The sequence below is a fragment of the Microtus pennsylvanicus genome, chromosome 2 (assembly GCF_037038515.1).
Source record: "Microtus pennsylvanicus isolate mMicPen1 chromosome 2, mMicPen1.hap1, whole genome shotgun sequence".
Taxonomy (NCBI): Eukaryota; Metazoa; Chordata; class Mammalia; order Rodentia; family Cricetidae; genus Microtus; species Microtus pennsylvanicus.
Window position 1 is genome coordinate 99361024 of NC_134580.1, and position 27906 is coordinate 99388929.

The window sequence follows — 27906 nt, forward strand, 5'->3', positions numbered from 1 at the left end:
TGCAGAGTTGCAATTGCCAGTTGGGACAGCAGTTGCTTAAGGTTAAGCTGAATGCAAACAACACAATTTCAAATTGAAATAGACTAAAACCTCAGTAACTGCCATTGCTGATTACCCCAGAAACAATCACAATGGCAGGCAGGGAGGTATAGGCACAGAAGGAGGAACACTGGACTCAGAGGTGGTAGAGACCTGTGTTGTATGTGGGGACCCTAATTCAGGTTACACACCACACCCCACTGCAGCTTTACCCTGCTTTCCAATACGTGATCTTCCTAATGCTGTGACCCTTTAATACAGCTGCCCATGTTGTGGTGACCTCCAACCATAAAAGTATTTTGTTGCTAGTTCATAACTGTCATTTTGGTACTGTTATGAATCATAATGTAAATACCTGATATGCAATCTGATGTGCCATGGCCATGGAAACTTTTTTTCTTTCAAGACAGGGTTTCTCAGTGTAGCCTTGGCACTCCTGGTACTCACTCTGTAGACCAGGCGGGCCTCAAACTCACAGAGATTTGCCTGCTTCTGCCTCCCGAGTGCTGGGATTAAAGGCGTGCACCATCTTTGCCCACCACCATGGAAATTCTTATAAAGGAAAGCACTTAATTGGCGCTTGCTTACAGTTTCAGAGGTGGTGTGGGAAGTCCTTCTGTCTATGTGTTGCTTTTATTGGTCAATGAATAAAGAATCTGCATTGGCCTGTACAGGGCAGATTAGAGTTACGTGGGGAAAAATAAACTGGATGCTGGGAGAAAGAAGGCAGAATTGGAAGAAGCCATATAGCCCCCATCAGAGAGTGATGCTGGATGGAACCTTGCTGGCGATACACAGATGAATAGAAATGGGTTAAATTAAGATGTAAGAGCTAGCCAATAAGAAGCTAGAGCTAATAGGCCAAGCAATGATTTAATTAATACAGTTTCTCTGTGGTTATTTCAGGGCTGAGCAGCTGGGAACAAATAAGCAGCCTCTAACAACACAGAGGTTTAGTCCATTGTCATGATGGCAGGGAGCATAGCAGCAGGCAGGCAGACATGTTGCTGGAGAAGTAGCTATGAGTTCTACATCTGGGTTCACAGACTGCAGGAAGAGAGAGCTCTGGGAGTGTCTTGGGTTTGAAACTTCAAAGTCCACTCCCCAGTGACACACTTCCTCCAACAAGGCCATACTTCCCAATCCTTCCCAAACAGTTCTACTAACAAAGGACCAAACATTTTAATATATGAACCTATGAGAGCCATTCTCATTTAAACCACCACAAACTCATTTGTTAGTTTGGTCTACTTTATTAAAAAGACCCGCTTCCTTTATACATACCTATATTGTCATTCTGTTTCATATAACATGTGTACCCAATTGCAAACACCACTTTTTTATAAAGCAAAAAATAATAATTATGCATAAGAGAGTTTTTATAATTTAAATAGACATTTTGATACCTTGGTTTCAACTACATTGTCATATAATTGTATGTTGTGTGCATTTAGAACAGGAATTCTCAACCTGTGGGCTCTAATCCCTTTGGGAGTCACATACCAGATATTCTGCATATCAGATATTTACATTATGATTCATAACAGTACCAAAATGACAGTTATGAACTAGCAACAAAATACTTTTATGGTTGGAGGTCACCACAACATGAGCAGCTGTATTAAAGGGTCACAGCATTAGGAAGATCACGTATTGGAAAGCAGGGTAAAGCTGCAGTGGGGTGTGGTATGTAACCTGAATCAGGGTCCCCACATACCACAGATCTCCACCACCTCTGAGTCCAGTGTTCCTCCTTCTCTGCCTACACCTTCCTGCCTGCTGCTGTGATTATTTCCAGGGTAATCAGCAATGACAGTTACTGAGGTTTTAGAGTATTTCAACTTGGAATTGAGATTCTTTAAGTCAAATGAGCATCAACCTACTTAAATGGTTTTTTGGTTTGTTGTTGTACTTTTAACAAGTGCTATGGAAGGCTAAAACTGAGAGGGTAAGTAAACTAATAAGATACAGTGAACAAAGACAAATCCAAACGTTCTACAAGTGTTCTTTAATTCTTCATTTTTGTAGAGTGTCTTTTTCTATGTACTTAATTTTCATACTTATCTATTGGGCCAAGTCCATATTATTTCCATCAGACTTGAGCTGTGGGATATTTATTGGGTATAGAACTCATAAAAGACCTCACTATAGCTAAATTTAGATTATTCTTTCAGGTTGTATGCTATGTGTTTTAATAGTTCTATTTAGTCATATTTGGATCTTTCATGATAATGGCCAGGGATAGTATTAATCAATGTAATTTTTGAATTACCTAAAAATTCTATTTCTAGCCGATATTGTAAACCAGAAATAGAGTGGTTTAAATATTAGGGTCTTTCATTCCTGTAAGTTAATGGATACATTAATGAGCAACAAAACGATGTGAAACTTATGACCCCCCTCCCCCAAATCTGAGTTGCTCCGGAAAGGCACTCAAAACATCTGATTGCACTTTGAAAAGTTATCTGAGCCAGTTGGTGGTGGCGCACGCCTTTAATCCCAGCCCTTGGGAAGCAGAGGAAGGTGAATCTCTGTGAGTTCGAGGCCAGCCTGGTCTACAGAGCAAGTGCCAGGACAGACAGGCCCCAAAGCTATAGAGAATCTCTTTTTCAAAAAACAAAAATAAACAAACAAAAACAAAAAAAAGGAAGAAAACTCATCTGAGAATCCTTTCAAAGCCTGTTTTGTCACTAATGCACAGCAATTATTCTAAGACTGTTTCTGGCTGCCTTGGGTTGGCATAGCAAAAATAGATTTTGGTTTCTGTGAGTCTAACTTGGTTTTTGGTGCCCATTTGTCTGACAGGCAGAGTTTCCCTCCAGAGCATGTCTGGCTTAGAAGGTAGTTTGGGGTTTAAACAGACACTTGGGGAGCCACCACCAGGACACTTCCGTAGCCTGTCAGGTTCTGGAACACGTCACAGTCTACTTCCACAGTGAGTCTCTGGAGCCCCAGATGCGTCGGTGTGAACTGGAACTGAGTACACAGGGAGCTCCCTGGCCACACGGAACCCAACCTGAAGGGAAAGTAGAGAAAGGTGTTAATTCTCTTCTAGGGTCATGGCTCTGCTGGCTTCCATGAGCCATGATTTGAAGATGTGGGGCGTGAGGATATGGAAATCTCAGTACATCGCTGGGGAGCCGGAAGTGATCATAAGCGATAGGGGAGCTTCTCTAGACAGAGCTACCGCGTGCCTCAGGACGGAAGTGTGCTGAGGCCTGTCATCTGCATCCGCTGCTCCTTTCTGTGTCTGTGATTTAATCTGGCTCACTTTTTGGTAATAATGCTGGCAGTGTGTTTGCCAAAGCTGTAGCTTTAAATTTCTTCCTGGCATAGTCGGTGCTACCGGCATAGTGAGAGCCTGCCAAAGTGTCAGCAAGCTGATGCCCGACCTTCCTGGTCTTCTGCAAATCTTTCAGTAACGAAGGGAATGTTTGGGATTTTTTTTTTTTTTTGAGAAACTTTGCTTCACAACTGGTCTGGAAGATCATAAAGTATAGTTAAACTCTCATTCTATCGGCAAGAATGACTGAGTTTCATGTACCAGTGACTGAATAGTTGGACCAGGGAACCTCAGTGCTGACTTTAAACTGTGTGCAGCTAGGGGTGCAGTTGGCAAAATGAGAGAGGATTCTTGCCACGCCTAGAACCACCTAGAGGAATCCAGAATATCCAGGAACTCCTAAAAACAGTTGAATAAGAGGGTCGTGTTTCAGCCCCAGCAAGTAGCAGAACTCAGCTTCAGTCACATGGCTCTGGCTTTAGAGTCAAGGATACAGGAAAGGGGTTATGGAATCTTTCTCCACAACTAGAATGCTACTGAGGCCAGGTGTGTGGCAGGGTGTCCCTGCATGGCAGACTAGAGAGGCCATTGTATGAAGCTGAGAAGTTGAAACTTGGATGGCTTTGGAGACCCCAAGATGTTGGAGAAGCCAGAGCCGCAATACCTACTGAGGAGAGCTGCTAACAGGGAGTGGAACCGGCCCAAGAGAAAGAAGTGTGTTGCTGTCAACAAAGCGGAACAGAATTGGAGATGTGAAGAGAGCTCTGACATCAGACATCAGCTGCAGAGTCTGGAGTTTGCCTGGCCGGTTTTCAGTCTTGTTTTGGTCCAGTATTTCCTCCCTATGCTTGCTTCCCTATGTCTTGGAATGATAATATATATCCTGTGCCAGTATATGTTGGAAATATGTGATCTGTTTTTTGATTTTGATTTTATAGGCGATCACAGTTAAGAGATTGCATGACTCTTGGAAGAGACTTTGAGCTATGAACTTTTAAACATTATTAAGATTTTAATAGACTATGGGGACTTTTGGACTAAATACATTTTGTATTATGAAAATTTTCCAAAGTTATAGGGGCCAGAGAGTGACATGTGGTGGTTTGGATGTAACAGATCCCATAAACTCATAGAGTAGGGTACTACTCAGAGGCCTCATTGAAGTAGGTGTGGCCTTGTTTGAGGAAGTGTGTCACTGTGGGCGTGGGCTTTGAGGTCACTTTCTTTTGCCTACATAAGATGTAGAACTCTCAGTTGCTGCTCTAGCACCATGTCTGCCTGCACACCACCATACCCCACCATGATGATAATGGACTGAACTTCTGAAACTGTAAGCCACCCCAATCAAATGGCAAATGGTTTTCTTTAGAAGAGTTGCTATGGTCATGGTGTCTCTTTGCAGCAATAGAAACCCTAATTAAGGGAGACAGAGGTATTCGTTGCCTGTCATCATGGAGCAGTAGGAAGTGGTAGATGCTCACAATGGAGTATTATGTAGCTGAAGAAATAGACTTTACAAATAAATGAGAAGAGCAATTAGACATAACAGCTATATAAGTTAATGAAGCAACAGTAGACATTGCACATTGCTAAAGATCCATACACAAAAGGACATGGAGGGCGGTGAAAGTAATAGAAATGAAAGGAATTAAATCAAATTATATGTTGTGGTGGAGATTAGCAGAGTATAATTCTTTGTTACATTGAGAGACAGTATGTCTTATCTGTGTACTCTCTGGTACCGGATCTATCCTTCCTTCTTCACCAGTAATCCCCAGGCTCTTTCTGACTATCAGGACAGGTAAGGTGGTGGGGGTTATGTGGTGCCCTCACAATCTCCAAAATATCCCCTCATTCTGTTGATTTGGTGGTTCTAGAATGAGATAGGCCATTTGGTAGCTTTAATTCAACTTCCAGGGATATTTGCTCTGTCTTCAGAGATATGGCAAAATGATAGATTATTGTTTTTAAGTTAGTGAGTTCAAACCAGTTGAGATCTTTCAGTGGGGTAAGAAGCTTACTGTTGTGGGATCTTTGTACACTGTATGAAGATATATTGTTGTGATTGGTTTAATAAGGAGTTGAATAACCAATAGTTAGGCAGGACGTATAGGTGGGACTTCCAGGCAGAGAGAGAAGTAGAAGAAGATAATTGAGGCACAGATGAGATGCCAATGAGACATGGAGGGAGTTGGACATACAGAATGAAAGAAAGGTAATAATAAGAGCTAGTGAGACAAGTCTAAGATAATTAATTAACTTATAATAAATAAGAAGTCTTGGTGGTGTTGTTTGGGTCCTGGGGGCAGGACAGAAAAAGACTGGCTACCGCTTACAATCTCTTACCTATATCGCTTCTCTCTATGAATGAGTCCCCTTCCAAGGATGGAGATGATGCAGTTCTCCATGGGACAGTCTAAGGAGTTCTTCATACTGACTGTGACAGTCAGAGGCTGGTACTGTTCTGCTTTCTCTGGCATCTGTAGGAAGACACAACATGTGGAGAAAGACCAAGGATGCAGAGCCACAGACATGCCTTCCTCTGCTGTGCATGCCCTCAAACCCCTCTCGTCTCTGCCACCCTGAGCCAGCCTGCTCAGGAGGCTTCTTTGCTCTTCCTCCAATATTTCTGCAAGTGCACTCTCTAGTGCCACACCACGCGTGGTTTCTGTGGCTCCTTTCTTTGTTTCGGAGTCTTGGAGACATTTGCATCGTCTTTGGAAGTCAGTTTAGACTGGTTCCTGTAGTGTCTGTCCCCTGTCCACTTCTCTAACCTCATCCGTCCTTGACTAAATGACACCCCTAGGACTTTTTGTTCCTGCTTCGTCAGTCTTTAATGACCTTCCCCAAATGTATAACTAAAAGTGAACCCATTTTTCAAGATTCAGCATGAGTGTTATTTCTTTCATGAAGCTGTGCCCAAACCCAACAGTTGAAATCAAGTGTTTTTTCTTCCTACTCTTACACAGAAGACAAATGCTGTATCTACTTTATCTAATTAGAGCTTCTTGAAAGTGAAGACCAGGTCTTACTCACTTCAGCTTTGGTAGACTTGTAAAAAAGAAGGGCGATAACATTTTAGGACTGTGCTTTATGATATTGGGTATGTTGCTCTCCAGGAATCCGTTATCTGAGTCACAAGTACAGTTTCACCTCATGAACATTGTACTGCGATAAAGGGCACAAGGCAAAGCTTCCATTGTCCTGCCAACACTGTCAAAACAGTGCAGGGACTCACGGCTGTCAAGGTGTTAGGAATAAGTGATGGTTGAATGTTTGGCCCTATGCAGGACATTTATACCACCTGCTCTAAGGTTCAAAGGACCTTACAGAAGAGGGGATGAAAGGAATGTAAGAGCTGAAAGCTAAGGAAATTGGCTGGGAAATGATATCTTCAGGACACAAGACAGCTGCAGGACACAAGACAGGACACAGTCACCTGCATTGACATTGCACAAGACTGGGCTTGCCAGCAGCCAAACATGGAGCCGGAAGAGGCTCATCAGACACTACCTATCCTGCTGAACTACTGGTTACTGATAGATTCTGCAGAAGGGACAGTCGTTTTCAGTTGTCTACCACCGGTGAGCCCACCAGGCACCAATGGATAGTTTGAAATACATGGCCACATAAATGGTCCTCGTTATAAATCAATGGGTCACAATACAAAAGAGTGAGACTGTGATGGGCCCATCCCTAGTGACACACCTTCTCTAACAAGGCCACGCCTCCTAACCCTTCCCCTAACTTCTCCACACAGCTAAGAGAATTGGCAGCAGCTAAGAGTAATTGAGTGAAGGAGGAGTGCCCACCTTGATGATAAGATTTGGTCTGCCAATGGCTACATCTTCCTGAGCAAAGCAGCTGAGGCTGGCGTGAGAGTGTGTTGCCATGGCTGTGACTCTGATGAAGCTGTTCTCCGGTGGGTCTTGCTCAAAATTGGAGAAGGACAGGTTGGTGGATATTTTCAGCACTGCAACATACAACAGGCAAGTCAGTACAAAGCACAAAGTGCATGCACGCCGGAATCAAATCATAGTTCCACGAATGACAGAGGACTTAGAGTCTCACTGAGGTCAGAACGATGCTGCATTTCCTACGGCTACCCCACACTTATCCAAGATCCCTGTCCCATGCCCATCTCTGCCAACGCTCCCAGCAGACTGCCTCACTGGGGTCGTAGAAAAGCTCCTGTGAAGTAGAACGAGCCATGGCATCGTGCCTAAAAATGGTGGGGTGACTTGTGTTATGCGGCACACTTTGACTGAAGTGCCCATCTCAAAATTCACCACACAGTAGTTGCTGAAAAGATGCTTACACGGTTCCCGCCCCTTCTCCCCTTCCCCTGCCTTTTTCACAGAAACATTAACAAATGGGACTCTCTCAAGCTCTAGTTCCCATTCTCAACCAGCAAACAGACCTCCCCCCAGGGGCTGTGCTATCCCTTTGTCCATGATGAGTCCTATGCTTTTTAAATATGTGTTCCACCATCATCCCCTGCTAATGAGCTGTATAACCTCAGGCAAATCGTTTAACTTCTCTGTGTCTCAGTTTCCTCTGCTGACTAAGAATGATAAAATTGTGAGAATAATGAGATTAAGCATATAATGCGTTCATCACCATCTCTGGCAAATATTAAGTACTCAGTAAATTTTGAATTATAGTCATTCCGATTGGCTATTTGCCCAGAGTCTGTGCTGTCATCTTTAACCCACCTCTCCCAATGTTTCAGCTTTTGTGCTATTTACCTCAGCATCTGAGCAGATCCATCTTCAAAACAAAGCAAAGAATCACACTGCCCTCTCTCTACCAGCTGTCCCTGGTGACTCTCCACTTAGTCTCTCCTATCCCCATCGTGCTTTAGGAAGAACTGCACTGTGTCACTTCTGAGTTCAATTCATCTGAACCCCTGGAAGCCAGCCTTCATCATTGTCTCTCAGCCAGGTCATTTTCCCAGCCCATGGTCTTCAACCTGGACGTCTCGTGACCTCTCTGCCAGCCTTGCTGAGTGTTCCTGTCCCCTCAGACTCAGAATTCTGTCTCCTTCATTCCATCCCTCCCCCTCGAAGTGTTCCACACCTTATGAGGTGCTGATGTAACGGTGGCTCTATCCTTACCCTCTCCTCTTACAGGCTCTGGGTTTTGGGGCACTCCCTCTGTCCTAGGATTTCTATGCCTGCTCTCCAAAATGGACTAAATCTTGAACTCTGTGTTTAAGTTCTCTGATGCCTGCTGGCTGTCGGAATACTTGGATGTCTCAAGGGCTTTTAACAAAACATGCGATAACTCGATTCATCTTTCTCCCAAGAGTTGCATTTTTCCTCTCCTGGTGACTCACCCCAAGCACAGGCAGACATCCACATTCTCAAGTCCTATTTCTCCTACCCACTTGGTGTCTTATTTCGGAGTGCTGCCAGGTTAGCCTGGCTTTAGTTTCTGGATTTCAACTGCTACTAAGCCTCCTCCCACCCCACTTTTACCTACTGGTTCTCTATGTTGGCTGCAGGTAAGAATCCTTTGTAATGCAGTTCTAAACCCAGGCCACACCCCAAGGCAATTAGCTCAGAGGCTGGCAACAAGGCTCAGCTGTAGGATTATCCCCCAGGTGCTTTAGTGTGCAGCCAAGGTTAAGAAAACTGCTCGGCTGTGACCCCCTCTATTCCGTGTTGCCTAAAGGTCCTTCTTTTTAAAATGGGTTTCTAATTACACTGATGCCACTGATGAAAACTTTTTACTAGCTCCCTGTTTCCTAGACAACAAAACTCAGGCTCCTGAGTGTGATGCACAGGACTGTTCACAATCCGAGTCATGACTAGCTCTTATGCTAACTCGTGCTAGGCTTAGTCAAGGCACCGTGATGGGAAGACTGGAGACCCAGGACAGGCAGAAGGCTGCTGCAGTCCTGCAGATGAGCTCTCTCCTTGCTCCTGAAGTTTGCCTTTGCAGAGAGATTGCTTTAGGAGTTGTTTGTTTGTTTGGTTTTTTGAGACAGGGTTTCTCTGTGGAATAGCCCTAGCTGTCCTGGAACTAGCTCTTGTAGACCAGGCTGGCCTCGAACTCACAAAGATCCACCTGCCTCTGCCTCCCGAGTGCTGGGATTAATGGCATGTGTCACCACGGCCTGGATCTTCAGGAGTTTTGTAAATCCTGATTGTGTCTACTGTGAAGTTATTATTTTTCCCTAATTGCCTGGGGTGTAGCACAGGCATAGAGCTTCCCCAGGTGACTCCAGTGTGTGACCAAATTTAAGAGTGACTTTAGGGAATCTTAACCCTAAAATGCATAGCATTTCTGAAAAATCCCCGTGCTGACCTCATTTCAGGCCAATTAAACAAGTATCTAAGGAAGGGAAGGAACCCTTGTACGTCTTCCCTCTGTCTGGAATGTCTTGTGTGTTTTTCTGTCCGGCTTGTCTGTCATTCTTCAAAAGAGCCTGCTATGAATCATCTGGGAAGAGACTGCCCCAGGTGAGTGAGTACTTTCCTGTCCTGAGTTCTGCTGGCCTCCTCATTCCTGTCCTGAGTTCTGCTGGCCTCCTCAAATCTCCTTGACGGAATGGGTTGGTTTACTTATCTGATTGGAATTGTGGGCCTCTCGCCTTTGTCAGGCCAAGTGACAATTACAAATGTGTTGAATGAATGAATGAGAGAGTGTGAGTACTAATGGGCTAAAAGCCATCTCTAGAGACCTGTGGGTGGAGCCCAAGATAAAACCAGGGGTGTACAGGAGTCAGTGACAGTTACCTTGGTTGGTTCTAAGCCTGAAGGACTGCTTCTGCCTCCAGAGATCAGTAGCAAAGATTCCATTGTAGTACACAGCCTGGGCCCTAATCACCAGGTGAACCTCCTTCTCCTGGTCGGTGGGGTTAATCAGGGTCACTAAGACTTGGCCATTCCCTCTCAAAGGGAGAGAGCTAGGTGTGTCCAAGAACAGGTACAGAGGGTCAGCAGGCTCAGGACTCGGAGGACGCATGCCTTTGTCTTTCCAGCGTTTCCTTCTTTCTTTCTGGACTCTTTCCAGGACCGCTTTTTCTTCAGGGGACCCTGAAGAATAGAAGAGACAAAACAGACTTCTAATCCAGCAGGTACAGATCTTTCTGGTAAATGTGTAGGATTAAAATTTTATATACCTCTTCTTCCCAGATACTAAGATCCTAAATGACTTTGCAAATGTCTCGGGCTTTGAATTTACCTTTGCATAAGGAAAACAAGTCTTTCGACAAGTCAATGTTGTTGCTGGAGACATTTTTGCAAGAAATTGACTTTTCATGTGTGAAGGGACATGAGGACCTAAGGGACTTAGGGCAAAGGCGCCATAGGATATTCTTGAGTTTGGAGACAAGGACATTCATGTCTTGGAATGTTCATTCTCGGAACTGAAGTAGAAAAGGGACCTGTGATGGAGAGACCAGAGCTGGGGAGTTGCCATCCTATAGGCAGGAGGTAAGGAAGCCCCTTAATTAACGAGGTCGTGGGAAAGAATGCAGAAGACAGAGTCAGGCAAGGACAGTGTTGTGAAGGGGAAGGCTCCAGGGAGTTACAGGCCTTCAGATTTGGACTGACAGACAAAAAGGCTAATAGAGAGAAATAGTTGGGGAATCTTGGAAGGGAGGAAGAGAGGAGTAACATCCTCTCCGTAGGTCCTGAAAGTCTTCAGACAGGGATTAGCTCAGTGTAGTGCTTTGTTTCATAACAACAGTCTCTACTGGGGGTAATTTTCACACACACACACCCCAGAGGACATTTGAAAATAAATGAAGACAGTTTTGGCTATCAGAATGGCTGGGATTAGGGACTGATATCTCATGAACAAAAGCCAAGAACACTGTCGTTCATCCAACACCTCAGCCTCCTACAGGGCAGAACCGACTGATCCAAACTGGCAGTTGCGTCAGCAAGGGCTGAAAAACCTCCTTTTATTTGATAGACTCTTTCTGGCCTGCATCTGTCTGAGTAGGCCCTTCCCTCTGCTGGTCAGTACCTTCAGGATACTTGTAGTTCTGGGTGACATCTTCGCAGCGGTCACTGCCCACGACCTTGGTGCTGATGCTGTCACCCATGTTCTTTTTGCTGGACTGGGTCAGTTCCAGGGTCCCATCTTCACAGCTCTTCCAGACCACACACCTGGCATTTACCGCAGCAAAAAGATCTAATACCGCTGGATCCAGCTGCAGTTCCCCCTCCTTGACTGCCCTGACTGGGACCAGACTGCAGGATCCTAGGGCTGAGGGAGAGAAAGGCAGATGAACAGAAAAACCACTGAGACTCCTGCTCCGTTTAGAGTTCATTGTGTGGTTCCTTTTCCCATACATTATTTTTTCTTTGTCCAGGATCAAGGTCAGAGGTAGGAAATAGACAGGTTTTCTGAGAAAGTATCACAGATGAACCAATTATACAGTGAAAATACTCTTAGGTTCTAACCTGTACCAGAGACTGGACAGGAAGGACCTCAGAGGAACATAATTGGTGCACAGCCATAATACTAATTGGCTTTGAGCAGGCTGCCTTCTTGATTGCTTTCTACATGCCGGGCTCTGACTGTTTCATTCCAGGGCAAGGAGGCACCATTCTTTGGCTGTTTTGAAGTTTCCCTCTCTAGGCTTGTTCTTACTGTGTGGCCCCTTTCAATCATACACAGACAAATCTCACCCTGCCATGCCCTACTCCAGAATACCCATAGCTATCTTAAGACCCTTTTCTCTTCATTGCCCATGGCTTGGAGTGGGCCTAGTGTTCATGCAGCCTGTGATGGGGTAGTGGACATCTTTACCCCCTTGATCCTGTTGGCATCATCTGGCCATCATCATGACTTGTCTTGCTTTAGAGGATGAAGACCCTCTTTGGACCACATGCTGATCCTAGATCCTGTTCAAGGGACCTCTTCAGCTCTTGCAGCCCTGGTTGGTCCTGGGCCCACCCTTGGGCTTTACCTCCAACTCCGTTAGGAGCTCTTGGGTGCAGAATCTGCCATCCGTCATAACCCTGGGAAAAATCAGGTCTGTTCATCCAGCATTCTATAGAAGTTTGGAAGATCCTAAAAGTAGCAAAGACAAAACAACAACAAAAACTTCAAAAAAATGGCATATGGAAGAGAATCTAGAAACATGACTTTAGGGAGTCATTGCCATAGGGACGGGAGGGCACTGCGTAGAAAGAAATATGATTTTCGGGCTGGAGAGATGGCTCAGAGGTTAAGAGCACTGACTGCTCTTCCGGAGGTCCTGAGTTCAATTCCCAGCAACCACATGGTGGCTCACAACCATCTGTACTGAGATCTGGCGCCCTCCTCTGGCGTGTGGGCATACATCGAGGCAGAATGTTGTATACATAATAAATAAATAAATCTTTAAAAAAAAAAAAGAAATATGATTTTCCTAGAAGGAGTACACCCCATCACTGACCCTCAGCATCCTATAAGAATCCTGAACCTATGCTCTGCTGTTAGCTCAGGGCTCTGCAAGCAAGCGGCTCCACATGGAACTTGGTTGGCACTTTGGAACCCTTTCTCCTTTAGGCTTCTCACCAGATACGGCCCATCTGTCCTTCTCCATTCAGGAGCCCCTCCTCATTGTAGTATTCATCCACCAGCACGTTCCCACGGGTACCCTGGGCTGAAGGAAATGTGGTAACGACGCGTGCTGGGATTCCCAGGCAACGTAGCACTGCATGGAAGAGGCATAAACTATCAGGGACCGAGGGGCAGAAAAGTCCAAGGCTGGACAGGACCTGCCTTAAATGTCAGGTTGGACACTGTGGGACGAGGAGAAGTCTGAACCGCATGGATGAAGGCTGGTAAATGGCACACAAATTACACAGCACAGGAATATAGAGCCGGCGGGGGGTGGGGGAGACTCAGGAGCACCGAGGCTTGCTCTGTGAGGGACAGGTGAGGGTGTTTTAGGGGGAGAAAGTAAGTTTGGAGCAGAGTTTGAAAATGAGCTCCGATTTGCTGAGGGAAAAGAGAAGACGCAGCTGGTGGGGAAACAGGTAGGGGAAGGCTGTGGATAGGAGGCAGTGCCTGCTTTAGGAGCTGTCCTCCTCACATGGGAGGCCAAGAGACATCTCAAGATGTAGGCCAGACACTGCAGCAGCCCGGAAGACTGACCTGTGTGTTACCTGCCCTGTACCTGTGCAAGCAACCGCAGTGAACACCCAGGCCTGACTCTCATCCACAGGTCGTCCTTGGCCAGTGAGCCACTGCCGCAGTATGGGCACACTGCCCCGTCGCTTGTACAGTAAGGTCCCTTCCTGGGCAGCGTGGGTCTGTGAGATAGGCAGGACACTCTTCTTCCTGAGAGCATGCAGCTGGTGGGGCAGATGTGTGGTTGTTAGTGGGAGTCCTGGGGCTGGACGGCTTCCAGGAGCCAGCAAGGAGTGTTCATTGGCTTGCCAAGCATGTGACTCAATCCCTGGAGCCTGTCAAACCAGCACGCTGGAGGCTCCAGCCTATACCCTCACCCGTTTATAATCTCAGAGCCAGACCCAGGCCTAGTTGTCTTTCTCCAGCTTCAGCCACGGGGTGGAGCATGAGAGCTGGGTCTGCTGGTCCTCAGCTTCCTCTGCCCCAGTTCAATGCTGTTTGCTTGGGTCCTGGAGGCCATTATCTCAAGCCTCTTCCTTCTCACAGAATAGACTTGACCCACATCCTGCCTTTCAGAAGGAGATTGAGAGATATGAGAGGAAATGGAGAATGTATTACTTCTCGGAGAGAATTTTAAGGGTGTGGAGTACTGGATAGTTTTATGTTAACTTTGATATAAGCTAGGGTCATCTCAGAGAAGAGAACTCCAGTTAAGAAAATATCTCCATAAGATTTGACTGTAGGGGGCTGGAGAGATGGCTCAGTGGTTAAGAGTATTGCCTGTTCTTCCAAAGGTCCTGAGTTCAATTCCCAGCAACCACATAGTGGCTCACAACCATCTGTAAAAAGGTCTGGCGCCCTCTTCTGGCCTTCAGGCATACAGACAAAATATTGTATACATAATAAATAAATAAATTATACATAATAAATAAATATTTTAAAAAAAAAAAAAAAAAAAAAAAGATTTGACTGTAGGCAAGCCTGTAGGGCATGTTCTTTCTCTTTTTTAACAAAAGACTTTTATTGATTATGTATATAGTGTTCTGTCTGCATGTATGCCTACAGGCCAGAAGAGAGCACCAGATCTCATTACAGATGGTTGTGAGCCACCATGTTGTTGCTGGAAATTGAACTCAGAACCTCTGGAAGAATAGCCAGTGCTCTTAACCATTGAGACATCTCTCCAGCAGCCCGCAGGGCATGTTCATAATCAGTGATTGATTGATGAAGGAGGGACCAGCCCATGGTGAGTGGTGCCATCCCTGGGCTGATGGTCCTGAGTTCTATAAGAAAGCAGACCATGCAAGCCATGTAAAGAGAACCCCTCCATGGCCTCTGCATCAGCTCCTGCCTCCATGTTCCTGTTCTCTGAGTTTCTGCCTTGGCTCGCCTTTGTGGACTGTAACTCGGGATATGTATGCCATAATAAAGCCTTTCCTCCCCAACTTACTTAGTCATTAGTCATAATGTCTCATAACAGCAATATTAGCCCTAACCAAGACATATGGGAAACACCAAGCCTCCTCTATGGTCTGCATATTCTTAGGATCACTTAGAAGTAAAACAAGACCCTTAGATCACCATAGCAGCAAACCCTGAGAAGGACAGGGCACATCTTCCTTCCTAGGACTCTCCCTTCAGGGCAGGGCTAGGAGTGAGAGCGGTCGGACTGAAGCCAGGCCAGTCTCCCCCTCCTGGCTTTTCTCTTTGGTGAACCTATCTCTCACTCTCTTGCCTTATCCTTCTCTTCTCTGAGGACTGTCTCCCACACCCTGGAAGAGGGGAACTATTTGTGCTCTGAGAGCTTCCAGAGCCACGAAGGTGAGCCCCTCCATTCGAGTATTCTAGTCCCATCTCCTCTCCCTCTGGTCCCCCAGCCTCATACTCACCAAGGTGCCCACCACACAGGCCACATGTGCAGGCTGACTCCACTTCTCCACGTGCTTGTCCATGCTCAGCAAGTCCAGGCTGAGGTCCATGACATCACTCTCAAACTGTAGGACAATGTGGGATGAGATGAAGGGTTCCCAGGCCAGGCATGATCTCACAGAACAGTTCTGTTACCTTGTTCCTCTCCTAAACCTGGGTCTTAGGTTTCACTCACCTGCCTCAACACCCACTGTGGTGTTCTGGTTCTCCCATCTTCTCCCTGGAATACCCAGTGTGTCCCCAACACCTGCTCTTTTGATCTATGACCTTAATTTCCTACTAGGGTGTGATCTCATAAAGATTGGTATTGGGCCATTTTATTTACTTATTTTTCTTGAAAGAGTGTCTAACTGTGTAGACCAAACTAACTTTGAACTCACAGAAGTCTGTCTGCCTATGCCTTCCAAGTGCTGGGATTTAAGGCATGTGCCACTATCAGTATTGTGTCATTTCAATTCATTGAATTTCATTGGTTTCTACTGAGTGAATATTAATATTTGTACAGGCACTGAGACAGGTGTGGAAGACTCCAGGTAGCTCCCACTCTGGAGGAGCCCCTGGTTGGGATATGGCACCTCAGGTAACATAGCAATGTAACTTAGACTCTAGGAGAGGCAGCAGATGGCACGGTGGAACAACTCCTCTGCCTTTAAGGACTTGGGGAATCTTCCAGAAGGTTGTAAGACTGGGGAAGTAATATTCTAAGGGAAAAGAGAAGGAAGCTAGTCCAAGCAAGGGAGTTACTCAGCTTACATGTCCTTGGAGTCAGAACATGGGGTGGCTGCTGGGAAGGAAAGTGGTGGCCTGGCTGCCTGGTTGTCAGGCCAGGGCACGGGTCTCTTGGGCAGAGGTGCTTTAACAGAATGCTCTAGAGAGTAGTGTAATGTGGTCCAAAACAAACAGAGGCACCACAAAACTGAAATGGGCTAAAGAAACGATTTTCTCTGTAGCTTTAGAGCTTGTCTTAGAACTCACTCTGTAGACCAAGCTGGCCTCAAACTCACAGATATCCACCTGCCTCTGCCTCCTGAGTGCTGAGATTAAAGGTGTGTACCATCACCATCCAGCAAGAAATGATTCTTGCTGAAGGACTTTTGCACCTACTAGCCTTGTTCAGCCTTAATGTTGAAGGTGTGAGACAGGCAGAGTTCCTCTTATCGTCTAGAGGTTCCTATTACCTGACCAAAGTCCCAGGGCTCCTCTTGAATGCAGTCAGCGGTGCCCAGGTAGATAAAGCCATTTTGGTTCAGTAAGTATTCAATGCGTTGAGCCTCATTCTGAAGAAACACAGCGTCATCTGGCAAGAAAAAGAGTTAGCGAGAAGAAGTTGAGGGCCTGAGGGTGCCAGGTCTGTCCTGCATGCCTAGGCTTCTGCCCTCCCAGCTCAGGTTGGGTTTGATTTTAGCCTTTTCTTGTGTCTCTGGGACCAATGAAGACTCAGGAGGGTCCTTCTCACTGCTTTCTCAGGAGCTGGCCCAGACACCCTATGTCAGTCAAGGTGTGGTCAGGAACAAGACAACTTTCAAAAGCCTAGTGGTTCCCAGAAGATTATAAACAAGAGCCCTACTGGCTCAAAAGAAATCAGGACCATCCTTGGGAGCTTCCCAGTGCCTGTTGAGTCTTTCCTAGAAGACTTGTAACAACAAAAGGATGCGGCAGGGGAAAAAAGCAAAATAAACACAGCAGTTAAACACAGGTTAAGCAGAGTGATCACAGGGGACAGGGTGGGGAGGAGCATGGGGATTCTGTGGGGAAATGTCCTCTGGGCCCAGGGCGACCACAGTCCCTTCCTAGTGCCTCTTCCATCTCCCTTATCCAAGGGTGAGGCTGTGTGTCATGAAGAGACCATAGGTCAGAGAACAACTTTGGAGTGTCAATTCCAGATATCCACCTTGTTGAGAAAGGGTCTCTTCTGCACTGTGTAAGGCAGGCTAACTGACCTACAAGCTTCTGGAAATTCTCCTTTCTCTGGCTCTGGTCTTCCTATAAGCACATTGCATTGGGTTTTCCCTTGGATTCTGGGGTGCAAACTCAAATCATCAGGCTTGTTCAGCAATTGCTTTTATTCACTGAGCCTTTGCTCAAAGATATCCTAGATATCTTTTAGAAACCGTTGTTCACTTTAGGGAGTTGGAGACAGCATGGGGTTCTGAGAAGACCATCAAGAGAGCTTCTAGGTTACAAAAACACTAAGCAATAGAGAGTTGCCTAGGCTCCCAATTCTTTCTTTGCTTCCTGTGTACTGGGATTAAAGACATGTGCTACTATACCTGGTCCATCTGAACCTCTCTTGATCATCTCTCAGACGAGCAGAGCCAATGGCTCTCCAATGTATGATGTCTGAGTTTACATACACAAGGATGCTCTGGTGCCTGTGTGTTCAGAGGCCAGAAGAGCACATTGGATCTCTTAGATATGGCTTTACAGGCACTTGTTGGACATGCGGCTTATTATGTATGATCTGGGACCAAGCCTTCATTCTCATGATTGTGCAACAAGTACTCTTAACGACTGAGCTGCTACAGTAAAGGGTAGAACTTTGATTTCAATGAATCCAAAATAGCCTGAACTGGCTCCCGAGTTTGGTAGTAAGACAAGAGTATATTTCTAACATGAAGTCCCGGAGATAGCAAGACAGGACCCTAACGAGGCACCTGCTGGAATTAATGCTGGTGTTGCCCACAGAACCTGGGGCAGGTGCTCCCTGTTAGAGCTATAGCCTAGCTCCGCTTCCCTCCACCCTTTGCAGTTCAGTCTAGCTGAGGTCCAAGTTTACCTCTATTCCAGGGATTAAAGAGCAGTGTGAACTGGCCCAGAGGGTATTGCTTCCTGCCTAAAACCTGAAGCAGGAGTGAGTAGTGGCCAATGACAGCATCCACGGGCGTGGTCACGGAGATGGTCCACTTCTGGGCACTTCTTTCTTCCACTGCCGCACTCCAGCCTTTTCGGTCCCCCAAAGAGGAAATCGGGAATATGGCTTGAGTCTTGTTGGCCTTGGAAGGCTGCTCTCCTAAAATTGCACAGTAATAAGTTGGTCATTTGGACTTTCAGGCCACAGCTCAGAGTAATAAGTCAAGGTATTACAAAGACGGAGGAGACACCAATTAGTTTTGGAGAAGGAAAGAGGTCCTCTTATAATGAGGAGCTGCGGAGGATGATGGGGGAACACAGGCTCTTGGTGCTTATAGAGCTATATCTATGAAAGGGTCACAGTTTACCAAATAGGTGTAATAATGATACTACCATCCCTCCGATCCAGGGGTATTGGTTCCAGGACCTCCAGTAATACCAAAATCCAAGGATGTCTATGTCTCTTTATATAAATTACCACAGCTTTGCATTTTCTTATATACTTTAAATAATCTTTTGATTACTCATGAATCCTTATACAACATGAATGCTGTGTAAATGATCCCTGTGCTGTATGTTTTAAGAGTTGATGATACAAGGGAAAGACTACTTGACAGTCTTTGCCCAGGTATGTCCCATCACGGTTGGCTGATTCTGAGGAAGCAGAACCTGTGGACCTGGAGGGCCTGTGAAGGGACCAAATTAGATACTGCACATGAAGTTCTTGATTCGATTGCTGATGCATAATACAGATTTCAACGATTAGCACAGACTAGATGCTATATGTAGCCAGAGTTAGACCCCATCAGCCTTTCCCTACAGCTCTTAGTGGTACTGCTGCTGAGCACTTTGGAATTATAGTAACAGAATTCCTCATGTACATCATTGTGTACATCCTCACAACAGCCCCCTCTGCTGAGCAGGGCAGCTTGAGGCCCAGCTGCAGCATGGACCACCCGCACCTTGGTGTTCTGAGAGGCTGGTGGGGGAGGGACTCCCTCCACATCCCCAAGTCTGCTCCACTGGTGGGAAGAGAATCCCTCCACATCCCCGAGTCGGCTCCACATACCGGTTTGTGCCACGAGAGCCACCTTCTTCAGGGCACTCAGAAATTTCTGGACTGGAGCACGGAAGTTCAAGGTGATAGTGAAGGACTGTCCCCTCCTCAAAACCAGGTGCCGGGAGCTGAGGGCTTTGGTGTGGTGCTCCTCATTGTTTTCTGCTGCCTTTAAGTCACAGCTCTTGATACCCAGAGCTGTTGTGGAAAAAAAGGGAAGTCATACATGTGAGATACATGCAACTACACGAATCAAAAGCCCCTTCCAAGAGTGGGGCTCAGATTTCTTTTTCTTTCTTTCTTTCTTTCTTTCTTTCTTTCTTTCTTTCTTTCTTTCTTTTTTTTTGATCTTTATTGAGCTCTACATTTTTCTTTGCTCCCCTTCCTGCCTCTCCCCTCCCCGCTTCAATCTTCCTACAAGGTCCCCATGCTCCCAATTTACTAAGGAGATCTTGTCTTTTTCTACTTCCCATGTAGATTAGATCTATGTAAGTCTCTCTTAGTGTCCTCATTGTTGTCTAAGTTCTCTGGGATTGTGGTTTGTAGGCTGGCTTTCTTTGCTTTATGTTTAAAAACCACCTATGAGTAAGTACATGTGATAATTGTCTTTCTGTGTCTGGGTTACCTCACTCAAAATAATGTTTTCTAGTTCCATCCATTGGGGCTCAGATTTCTTGTCAGCTGTGCAACCTCAAGCAAGCAACTTTCCTGAACTTCAGTTTTCTTCTCAGACTAATCCTCCCTCTTTGCAGAGTTATGGGAAATGAATGATGTTATACACATACATACCTAACTGTTTGTATTATTTTACATTAGCCTAATGTCAAACACTTATTAAGGCCCATTAAATGTTAACATTAGTTTCTGGTTCCAAATCCAAACAATGAATAAAATCCAGACTTTTGCACATTACTCAGGCTCCCTTTTTGGAGACAGGGCCTGGTGTATCCCAGGCTGGTCTCGAACTTGCTGTGCAGCTGAGGATGGCCTTAAATCTGTGATCCTCCTGCATGCACCTTCCAAGTGCTGGGATTACATGTGTGTTTTACGCAGTGCTGGGATTGTACATGGAGTCTGTGCCTACTAGGCCAGCACTCTACCAACTGAGCTACATTTCTAGTGCTTCTTCTTCTTCTTCTTCTTCTTCTTCTTCTTCTTCTTCTTCTTCTTCTTCTTCTTCTTCTTCTTCTTCTTCTTCTTCTTCTTCTTCTTAAGATAATGTGTATTCTCACTGTCTCATGCCACTTGGAAGGCGGTGGCCTCAGTTACCATGACAGACTCTCAATCTTTATTTTACACAGAGAGCAAAAAACTAGAAACAAGGAATTTTGTTTAATGCTCAATAGGGGCTAGAGAGATGGCTCAGTGACTGAGACCACTGACTGTACTTCCGGAGGACCTGGGTTTGATTACAATATCCACATGGCAACTTACAACTGTCTATAGCTCCAGGTCCAGAATGGTCAATGCTCTCTTCTGGTCTCCAGAGGTACCAGGTACACACATGGGATACATGCATACATACAGGCAAAATACTCATATACATAAAATATAAACAAATAAAATGTTTTGGAAAATCATAAATGCTTAGCAATCCTAAAAGAAGGAACAAGACCAAAAAAATTAAAGTTTAATTATTCATGTATACATGAATCTCCACGGGGAGCTGCCACAGCAAAAAAATGGTTTGTAGAGTTTGCATGGGCTCAGCTGCTGGGAGGGAGGAGCTGTGGCCTTTGCTTGCAAGTATGGACTAAGATTTGATCTGCTTCAAAGAATGATCTGAACAGGTATGGAGAGAGTGGATATCCTTGTCGTGTTCCTGATTTTAGTGGGATGGCTTTGAGTTTTTCTCCGTTTAATTTAATGTTAGCTGTCGGCTTGCTGTAAATAGCTTTTATTATATTTAGGTATGACCATTGTATCCCTAATCTCTCCAAGACCTTTATCATAAAGGGGTGTTGAATTTTGTCGAATGCTTTTTCAGCATCTAATGAAATGATCATATGGTTTTTTTCTTTCAGTTTATTTATATGGTGGATTACATTGATAGATTTGCGTATGTTGAACCAGCCCTGCATCTCTGGGATGAAGCCTACTTGATCATAATGGATAATTTTTCTAATGTGTTCTTGAATTCGGTTTGCCAGTATTTTATTGAGAATTTTTGCGTCGATATTCATGAATGAGATAGGCCTGTAATTCTCTTTCTTGGTTGGGTCTTTGTGTGGTTTTGGTATCAGGGTAACTGTAGCTTCATAAAATGAGTTTGGCAATGACTCTTCTGTTTCTATATTGTGAAATACCTTAAGGAGTGTAGGTATTAGCTCTTCTTGGAAGTTCTGGTAGAATTATGCATTGAAACCAACTGGTCCTGGACTTTTTTTGGAAGGGAGATTTTTGATAACAGTTTCTAGTTCTTCGCGACTAACAGGTCTATTTAGATCGTTCACCTGGTCTTGGTTTAGCTTTAGTATATGGTACTTATCTAAAAAAATGTCCATTTCTTTTGCATTTTCGAGTTTTGTGTTATACAGGCTTTTGTAGTAAGATCTAATGAGTCTCTGAATTTCCTCTGTGTCTGTGGTTATGTCCCCCTTTTCATTTCTGATCTTATTTATTTGCGTGTTCTCTCTCTGTTGTTTGATTAGTTTGGATAGGGGTTTGTCAGTCTTGTTGATTTTCTCCAAGAACCAACTTTTTGTTTCATTGATTCTTTGGACTGTTTTCTGTGTTTCTATTTTGTTGATTTCCGTCCTCAGTTTGATTATTTCCAGTCTCCTACTCCTCCTGGGCGCGTCTGCTTCTTTTTTTTCTAAAGCTTTCAGGTGTGCTGTTAAGTCTCCAATGTGTGCTTTCTCCGTTTTCTTTAAGTGGGCACTTAGTGCTATGAACTTTCCTCTTAGCACTGCTTTCAGCGTGTCCCATAGGTTTGAGTATGTTGTCTCTTTATTTTCATTAAATTCAAGGAAGACTTTAATTTCTTTCTTAATTTCTTCCTTGACCCAGGTGTGGTTCAGTATAGTTGACTGTTCAATTTCCATGAGTTTGTCGGCTTTCTGTGGGTAGCATTGTTGCCTTCTAATTTTAATCCGTGGTGATCTGATAAGACAACAGGTGGACACTGATAATTTTTTGTATCTGTGGAGGTTTCCTTTGTTTCTGAGTATGTGGTCAATTTTCGAGAAGGTTCCATGAGCTGCAGAGAAGAAGGTATATTCTTTCCTATTTGGGTGGAGTGTTCTATAGATGTCTGTTAAGTCCATTTGCTTCATTACCTCCAATAATTTTCTTAATTCTCTATTAGGTTTCTGTCTGATTGACCTCTTAGATTAAAAAAAAAAGCCATCCCACTAAAATCAGGAACATGGCAAGGATGTCCACTCTCTCCATACCTCTTCAATATAGTACTGGAAGTTCTAGCAATAGCAATAAGACAACATAAGGGGATCAAGGGGATTCGTATTGGAAAGGAAGAAGTTAAGCTCTCATTATTTTCAGATGATATGATAGTATACATAAGTGACCCCAAAAACTCTACCAAAGAACTCCTACAGCTGATAAACACCTTTAGTAACATGGCAGGATACAAGATCAACTCCAAAAAATCAGTTGCCTTTCTATACACTAAGGATAAGGAAACAGAGAAGGAAATCAGAGAAGCATCACCTTTCACGTTAGCCACAAATAGCAAAAAATATCTTGGGGTAACTCTGACCAAGGAAGTGAAAGATCTATTTGACAAGAACTTTAAGTCTTTGAAGAAAGAAATTGAAGAGGACACCAGAAAATGGAAGGATCTCCCTTGCTCTTGGATTGGGAGGATTAACATAGTAAAAATGGCAATACTACCAAAAGCAATCTATAGATTCAATGCAATCCCCATCAAAATCCCATCAAAATTCTTCACAGATCTGGAGAAGACAATAATCAACTTTATATAGAAAAACAAAAAACCCAGGATAGCCAAAACAATCTTATACAATAAAGGATCGTCTGGAGGCATTACCATCCCTGACTTCAAACTCTATTACAGAGCTACAGTATTGACAACAGCTTGGTATTGGCATAAAAACAGAGAAGTTGACCAATGGAATTGAATAGAAGACCCTGACTTTAACCCACAAACCTATGAACACCTGATTTTCGATAAAGGTGCTAAAAGTATACAATGGAAAAAAAGAGAGCATCTTCAACAAATTGTGCTGGCAAAACTGGATAGGGGAGCACGGAACCACAATTCTTAGTTAAGGGACCCACTTTAGGGTGGGCAGGAGAATTGACCCTAGAGGGGCTCCCAGGTGCCCAAGCTGAGGTCCCCAGTTAGTTCCTTGGGCAGCTGAGGATAGGGAACCTGAAATGACCCCATCCTAGCGCAATACTGATGAATATCTTGCATATCATCCTAGAACTTTCATCTGTCAATCTGTAGAAGAATGAAAATAGATCCATATCTATCACCATGCACAAAACTCAAGTCCAAATGGATTAAAGACCTCAATATCAGTCTGAACACACTGAACCTGATAGAAGAGAAAGTGGGAAGTACTCTACAACACATGGGCACAGGAGACCACTTCCTACGTATAACCCCAGCAGCACAGACCCCAAAATAAATTGAATAAATGGGACCTCCTGAGACTGAGAAGCTTCTGTAAAGCAAAGGACACTGTCACTAAGACAAAAAGGCAACCCACTGACTGGGAGAAGATCTTCACCAACCCCGCAACTGACAAAGGTCTGATCTCCAAAATATATAAAGAACTCAAGAAACTAGACCGTAAAAGGCTAATCAACCCAATTATAAAATGGGGCACTGATCTGAACAGAGAATTCTCAACAGAAGAAGTTCAAATGGCCAAAAGACACTTAAGGTCATGCTCAACTTCCTTAGTGATCAGGGAAATGCAAATCAAGACAACTTTAAGATACCATCTTACACCTGTCAGAATGGCTAAAATAAAAAACACCAATGATAGCCTTTTGCTGGAGAGATTGTGGAGAAAGGGGTACACTCATCCATTGCTGGTGGGAATGCAAACTTGTGCAACCACTTTGGAAAGCAGTGTGGTGGTTTCTCAGGAAATTCGGGATCAACCTACCCCTGGACCCAGCAATACCACTCTTGGGAATATACCCAAGAGATGCCCTATCATACAACAAAAGTATATGCTCAACTATGTTCATAGCAGCATTGTTTGTAATAGCCAGAACCTGGAAACAACCTAGATGCCCTTCAATGGAAGAATGGATGAAGAAAGTATGGAATATATACATATTAGAGTACTACTCAGCAGTAAAAAACAAGGACTTCTTGAATTTTGCATGCAAATGGATGGAAATAGAAAACACTATCCTGAGTGAGGTAAGCCAGACCCAAAAAGAGGAACATGGGATGTACTCACTCATATTTGGTTTCTAGCCATAAATAAAGGACATTGAGCCTATAATTCGTGATCCTAAAGAAGCTAAATAAGAAGGAGAACCCAAAGAAAAACATATAGGCATCCTCCTGAATATTAACCTTCATCAGGCGAGGAAAGGAGACAGAGACAGAGACCCACATTGGAGCACCGGACTGAAATCTCAAGGTCCAAATCAGGAGCAGAAGGAGAGAGAGCATGAGCAAGGAACTCAGGACCGCGAGGGGTGCACCCACACACTGAGGCAGTGGAGATGTTCTATCGGGAACTCACCAAGGCCAGCTGGCCTGGGTCTGAAAAAGCCTGGGATAAAACCGGACTCGCTGAACATAGCGGACAACGAGGACTACCGAGAACTCAAGAACAATGGCAATGGGTTTTTGATCCTACTGCACGTACTGGCTTTGGGGGAGCCTAGGCAGTTTGGATGCTCACTTTACTAGACCTGGATGGAGGTGGGTGGTCCTTGGACTTCCCACAGGGCAGGGAACCCTGATTGCTCTTTGGGCTGACGAGGGAGGGGGACTTGATTAGGGGAGGGGGAGGGAAATGGAAGGCGGTGGGGGGGAAGAGACAGAAATCTTTAATAAATTAATTAATTAATTAATTAAAAAAGAGAATGATCTGATCTTGACACTCAGTTCTTTGAGCTCCAGGACATGTATTGACAAGTGCCAGAGACTCCCACTTCAGTCACCGAACTTCTTGGCTAAGGGCTCAAGAGCAGAGGGAACAGTGGGGAAAGAGCTTGTGTTCCCAACGGCTCCTGTCATAGTGAAGGCGTAGATATATGATGATGTACAATGACATAATACTGAGGGAAGGAACTGGCACATTGACTCTGAAGATGTAAAACCTTCCTGCACCGCTTGTCCTGGTACCCCCCTGGTGCCCTTTTGCATTGTGTCTCTCTCTCACCTACTAGTGAGGTGTTCAGGTCATGCCAGTAGAGAAAAATAGCTTCAGCTAGGCTGGGAATTGTAAAGCGAACAACAGCCGTGGCGGAAGTCAGCACTGACTCCTCTCTGCACACTGGTTCTGGGGCCTGGACTGAGCCCATCCTCTATGGGATGGTTGACTTGGACTGGGTGGTGGAAGGGTGGGCTGCCACACGATTTGAGCCCAGGTACACTGGGCCTACCTAATAACCACAGAATCCTGGCAAGAGCCATCCTTCAGAATCCTCTGAACTCTGGTTCTATCTATCTTCCTGGCTTCTTTTTACCTGAAAGGTGCGTCCTCCCCTTTCAATACATAAAGGCATGGCCTCTAAAGCCTTGGCCGACTTCTCCAGCGGGAGCTCGGTCTGCAGCTTCCACAGTACTCTGTTTCCCTAAATAACTCACCCCATTTTATAGGCATCACCCACAGTTCTCGGCCCACACACCTGCTGGGAGCCTGCTAAGGGACTGTGCCTATTCTAGTTCTGCGTCTTCCGCCCAGCAGGATGTGGAACACAGTTCATTTCCTAGTTAATGTGTGCTCCCTCGATGGCAGGACAAGAGCATGCGATCAGCCCTAAGAAGGGTTTTTCAGAGGTGCTCAGGGCTCAGGCTTCATCTATGCAGACACTCACCACAGAAGCCCCCGGATTTTCTACACCCCCTTAGTCTGTTTGATTGCTTCATAATTCTCTCTTCTCATTGTACTGTTCAGTGACTCCTACCACCCCTTCTCTCCTCTTAGACTTGGATATATGACAGCCTCCAGATTTCCTAGGCATCTTTATTTTATTTCCTATTGTGTGTTGGGAAAGAAAGGGCTTATTTCATCTTACAGTGTGTAGTCCATCATCCAGAGAAGTCAGGAGGCAGGAACTGAAGCAGAAGCTGTGGAGGAGTGCCAGTTACTGGCTTGCTCAGCCTACCTTATACTATTCGGGACCATCTGCCTAGGGATAGCGCAACCCACAGTGGGTCGGGCCCTCCCACATCAATCATCAATTGAGAAAATGGACCACATGCCTGCCCACCAGCCAATCTGGTGGGGATATTTTTTCAGTTGAAGTTTCTTCTTCCAAAATGGCTCTAGCCTGTGCCGAGCTTGTTTGGTTGGAAGCATCACCCCAGCCCCAGTCCCTAGCATCCTTCTCTAAAAAGGTTTGGGATGTTTGGTTGGAAATGTCACCCCAGCCCCTGACATCCATTTTGGAATGTTTGAGTCCAGACTCCACCTCTGAGAAAGCCCACCAAAACACATAGAGGGTCAAGATACCCCCACAGGCCATTTAAACTGCCCCCAGAGAACAAACATGTGGTCTCTCCGGTTCTCCTTCCTGGAAGCGCTGGCTTTTTCTAATTCGGTTTGATTTGGTCTGATTTGGATAATTGCATCGGTGGAGAGGCTTGTTGGGCCGGAAAAACTTTACAGAGCTGACATGAAAACTGGCCAGCTTACCAGGTGTATCTCATTTGTATCACAGCCTAGAGAGTGGTAACCATTTACATTATGTTGGTCTTGGGCTATGAATATAAATTCGTGATAATCACCCTCACCATTCCACTATCATCATTATAATTAAAATTACCATACAACCACCCACTTCCTATTCACACCACCACCTCCCCCCCCCAATCCTTACACACGCTACTGTCACATCCATCACCAAGCTTATTTCCTTTAATAAAACACGTCTTGATGACCACCCTAACAGCCAGGAACTGGCTTAGCATACCTTGTCCCATGGCCACAGGCTACTCGGATCCCCTTGCACACCACGCAGGAAATGTTGGCCTTGACTTGTTGCCTCTGGGCTCTGGGCTCTCTCTCCAAATCTCTCTTCACACTGAAAAGATGGAACACTTCCGTTGGTTTGTAAAAAGCAAATTCTCTCGCTCCTCTGTGAGCCTCCGGACAGGTTTCTTGTCTGCTACTCCCTTTTTGCTGCTATCTCCCAGACCAGCTGCTGGGAGTGACCCCGTTTCCCCCACGATCGCTCTTAGCCAGAAGGCCTAGGCAGGGTTTTGTCTGCCAGGCTGGAGTGAGAGTTTCTGGGGGAGACCCCGATTCTTCAACGACCTCAAGACCCCCTGGAGATGTCATCTGACTGATTCTAGAAGCAGTCTCAAGCTGTGGGTCTGCATCCTCCCCTCTGAATATCTCTGGCCCTAAGAAAATTCTGAGCAGCCACTTACTGCGTGAATGTCTGTAACCCATCTGTTTGGAAGAGATAAGGAAATAGTGTGTTGAAAAAGAAAATGCAGGAGCCAGGGACCTGGCTCGTTCAAGACGACCTGGTCGGGAAC

The 27906-nt window shown here is 45.1% G+C and overlaps 1 protein-coding gene across 1 annotated transcript; it reads right to left on the reverse strand.

Annotated features, from left to right (window-relative positions):
* Positions 1–2028: 2028 nt before the first annotated feature.
* Positions 2029–27906, reverse strand: Epb42 (erythrocyte membrane protein band 4.2). The gene is made up of 14 exons (XM_075961907.1): positions 27796–27906; positions 27336–27446; positions 19251–19436; positions 18108–18341; positions 16510–16628; positions 15292–15396; positions 13449–13626; positions 12845–12983; positions 12252–12355; positions 11303–11545; positions 10066–10365; positions 7135–7295; positions 5669–5802; positions 2029–3055 (listed from the first exon to the last, which is right to left on the reverse strand). The coding sequence occupies exons 2-14, from the start codon at positions 27343–27345 to the stop codon at positions 2893–2895; spliced, it is 2076 nt and encodes a 691-aa protein (XP_075818022.1). The 5' UTR covers positions 27346–27446; positions 27796–27906; the 3' UTR covers positions 2029–2892.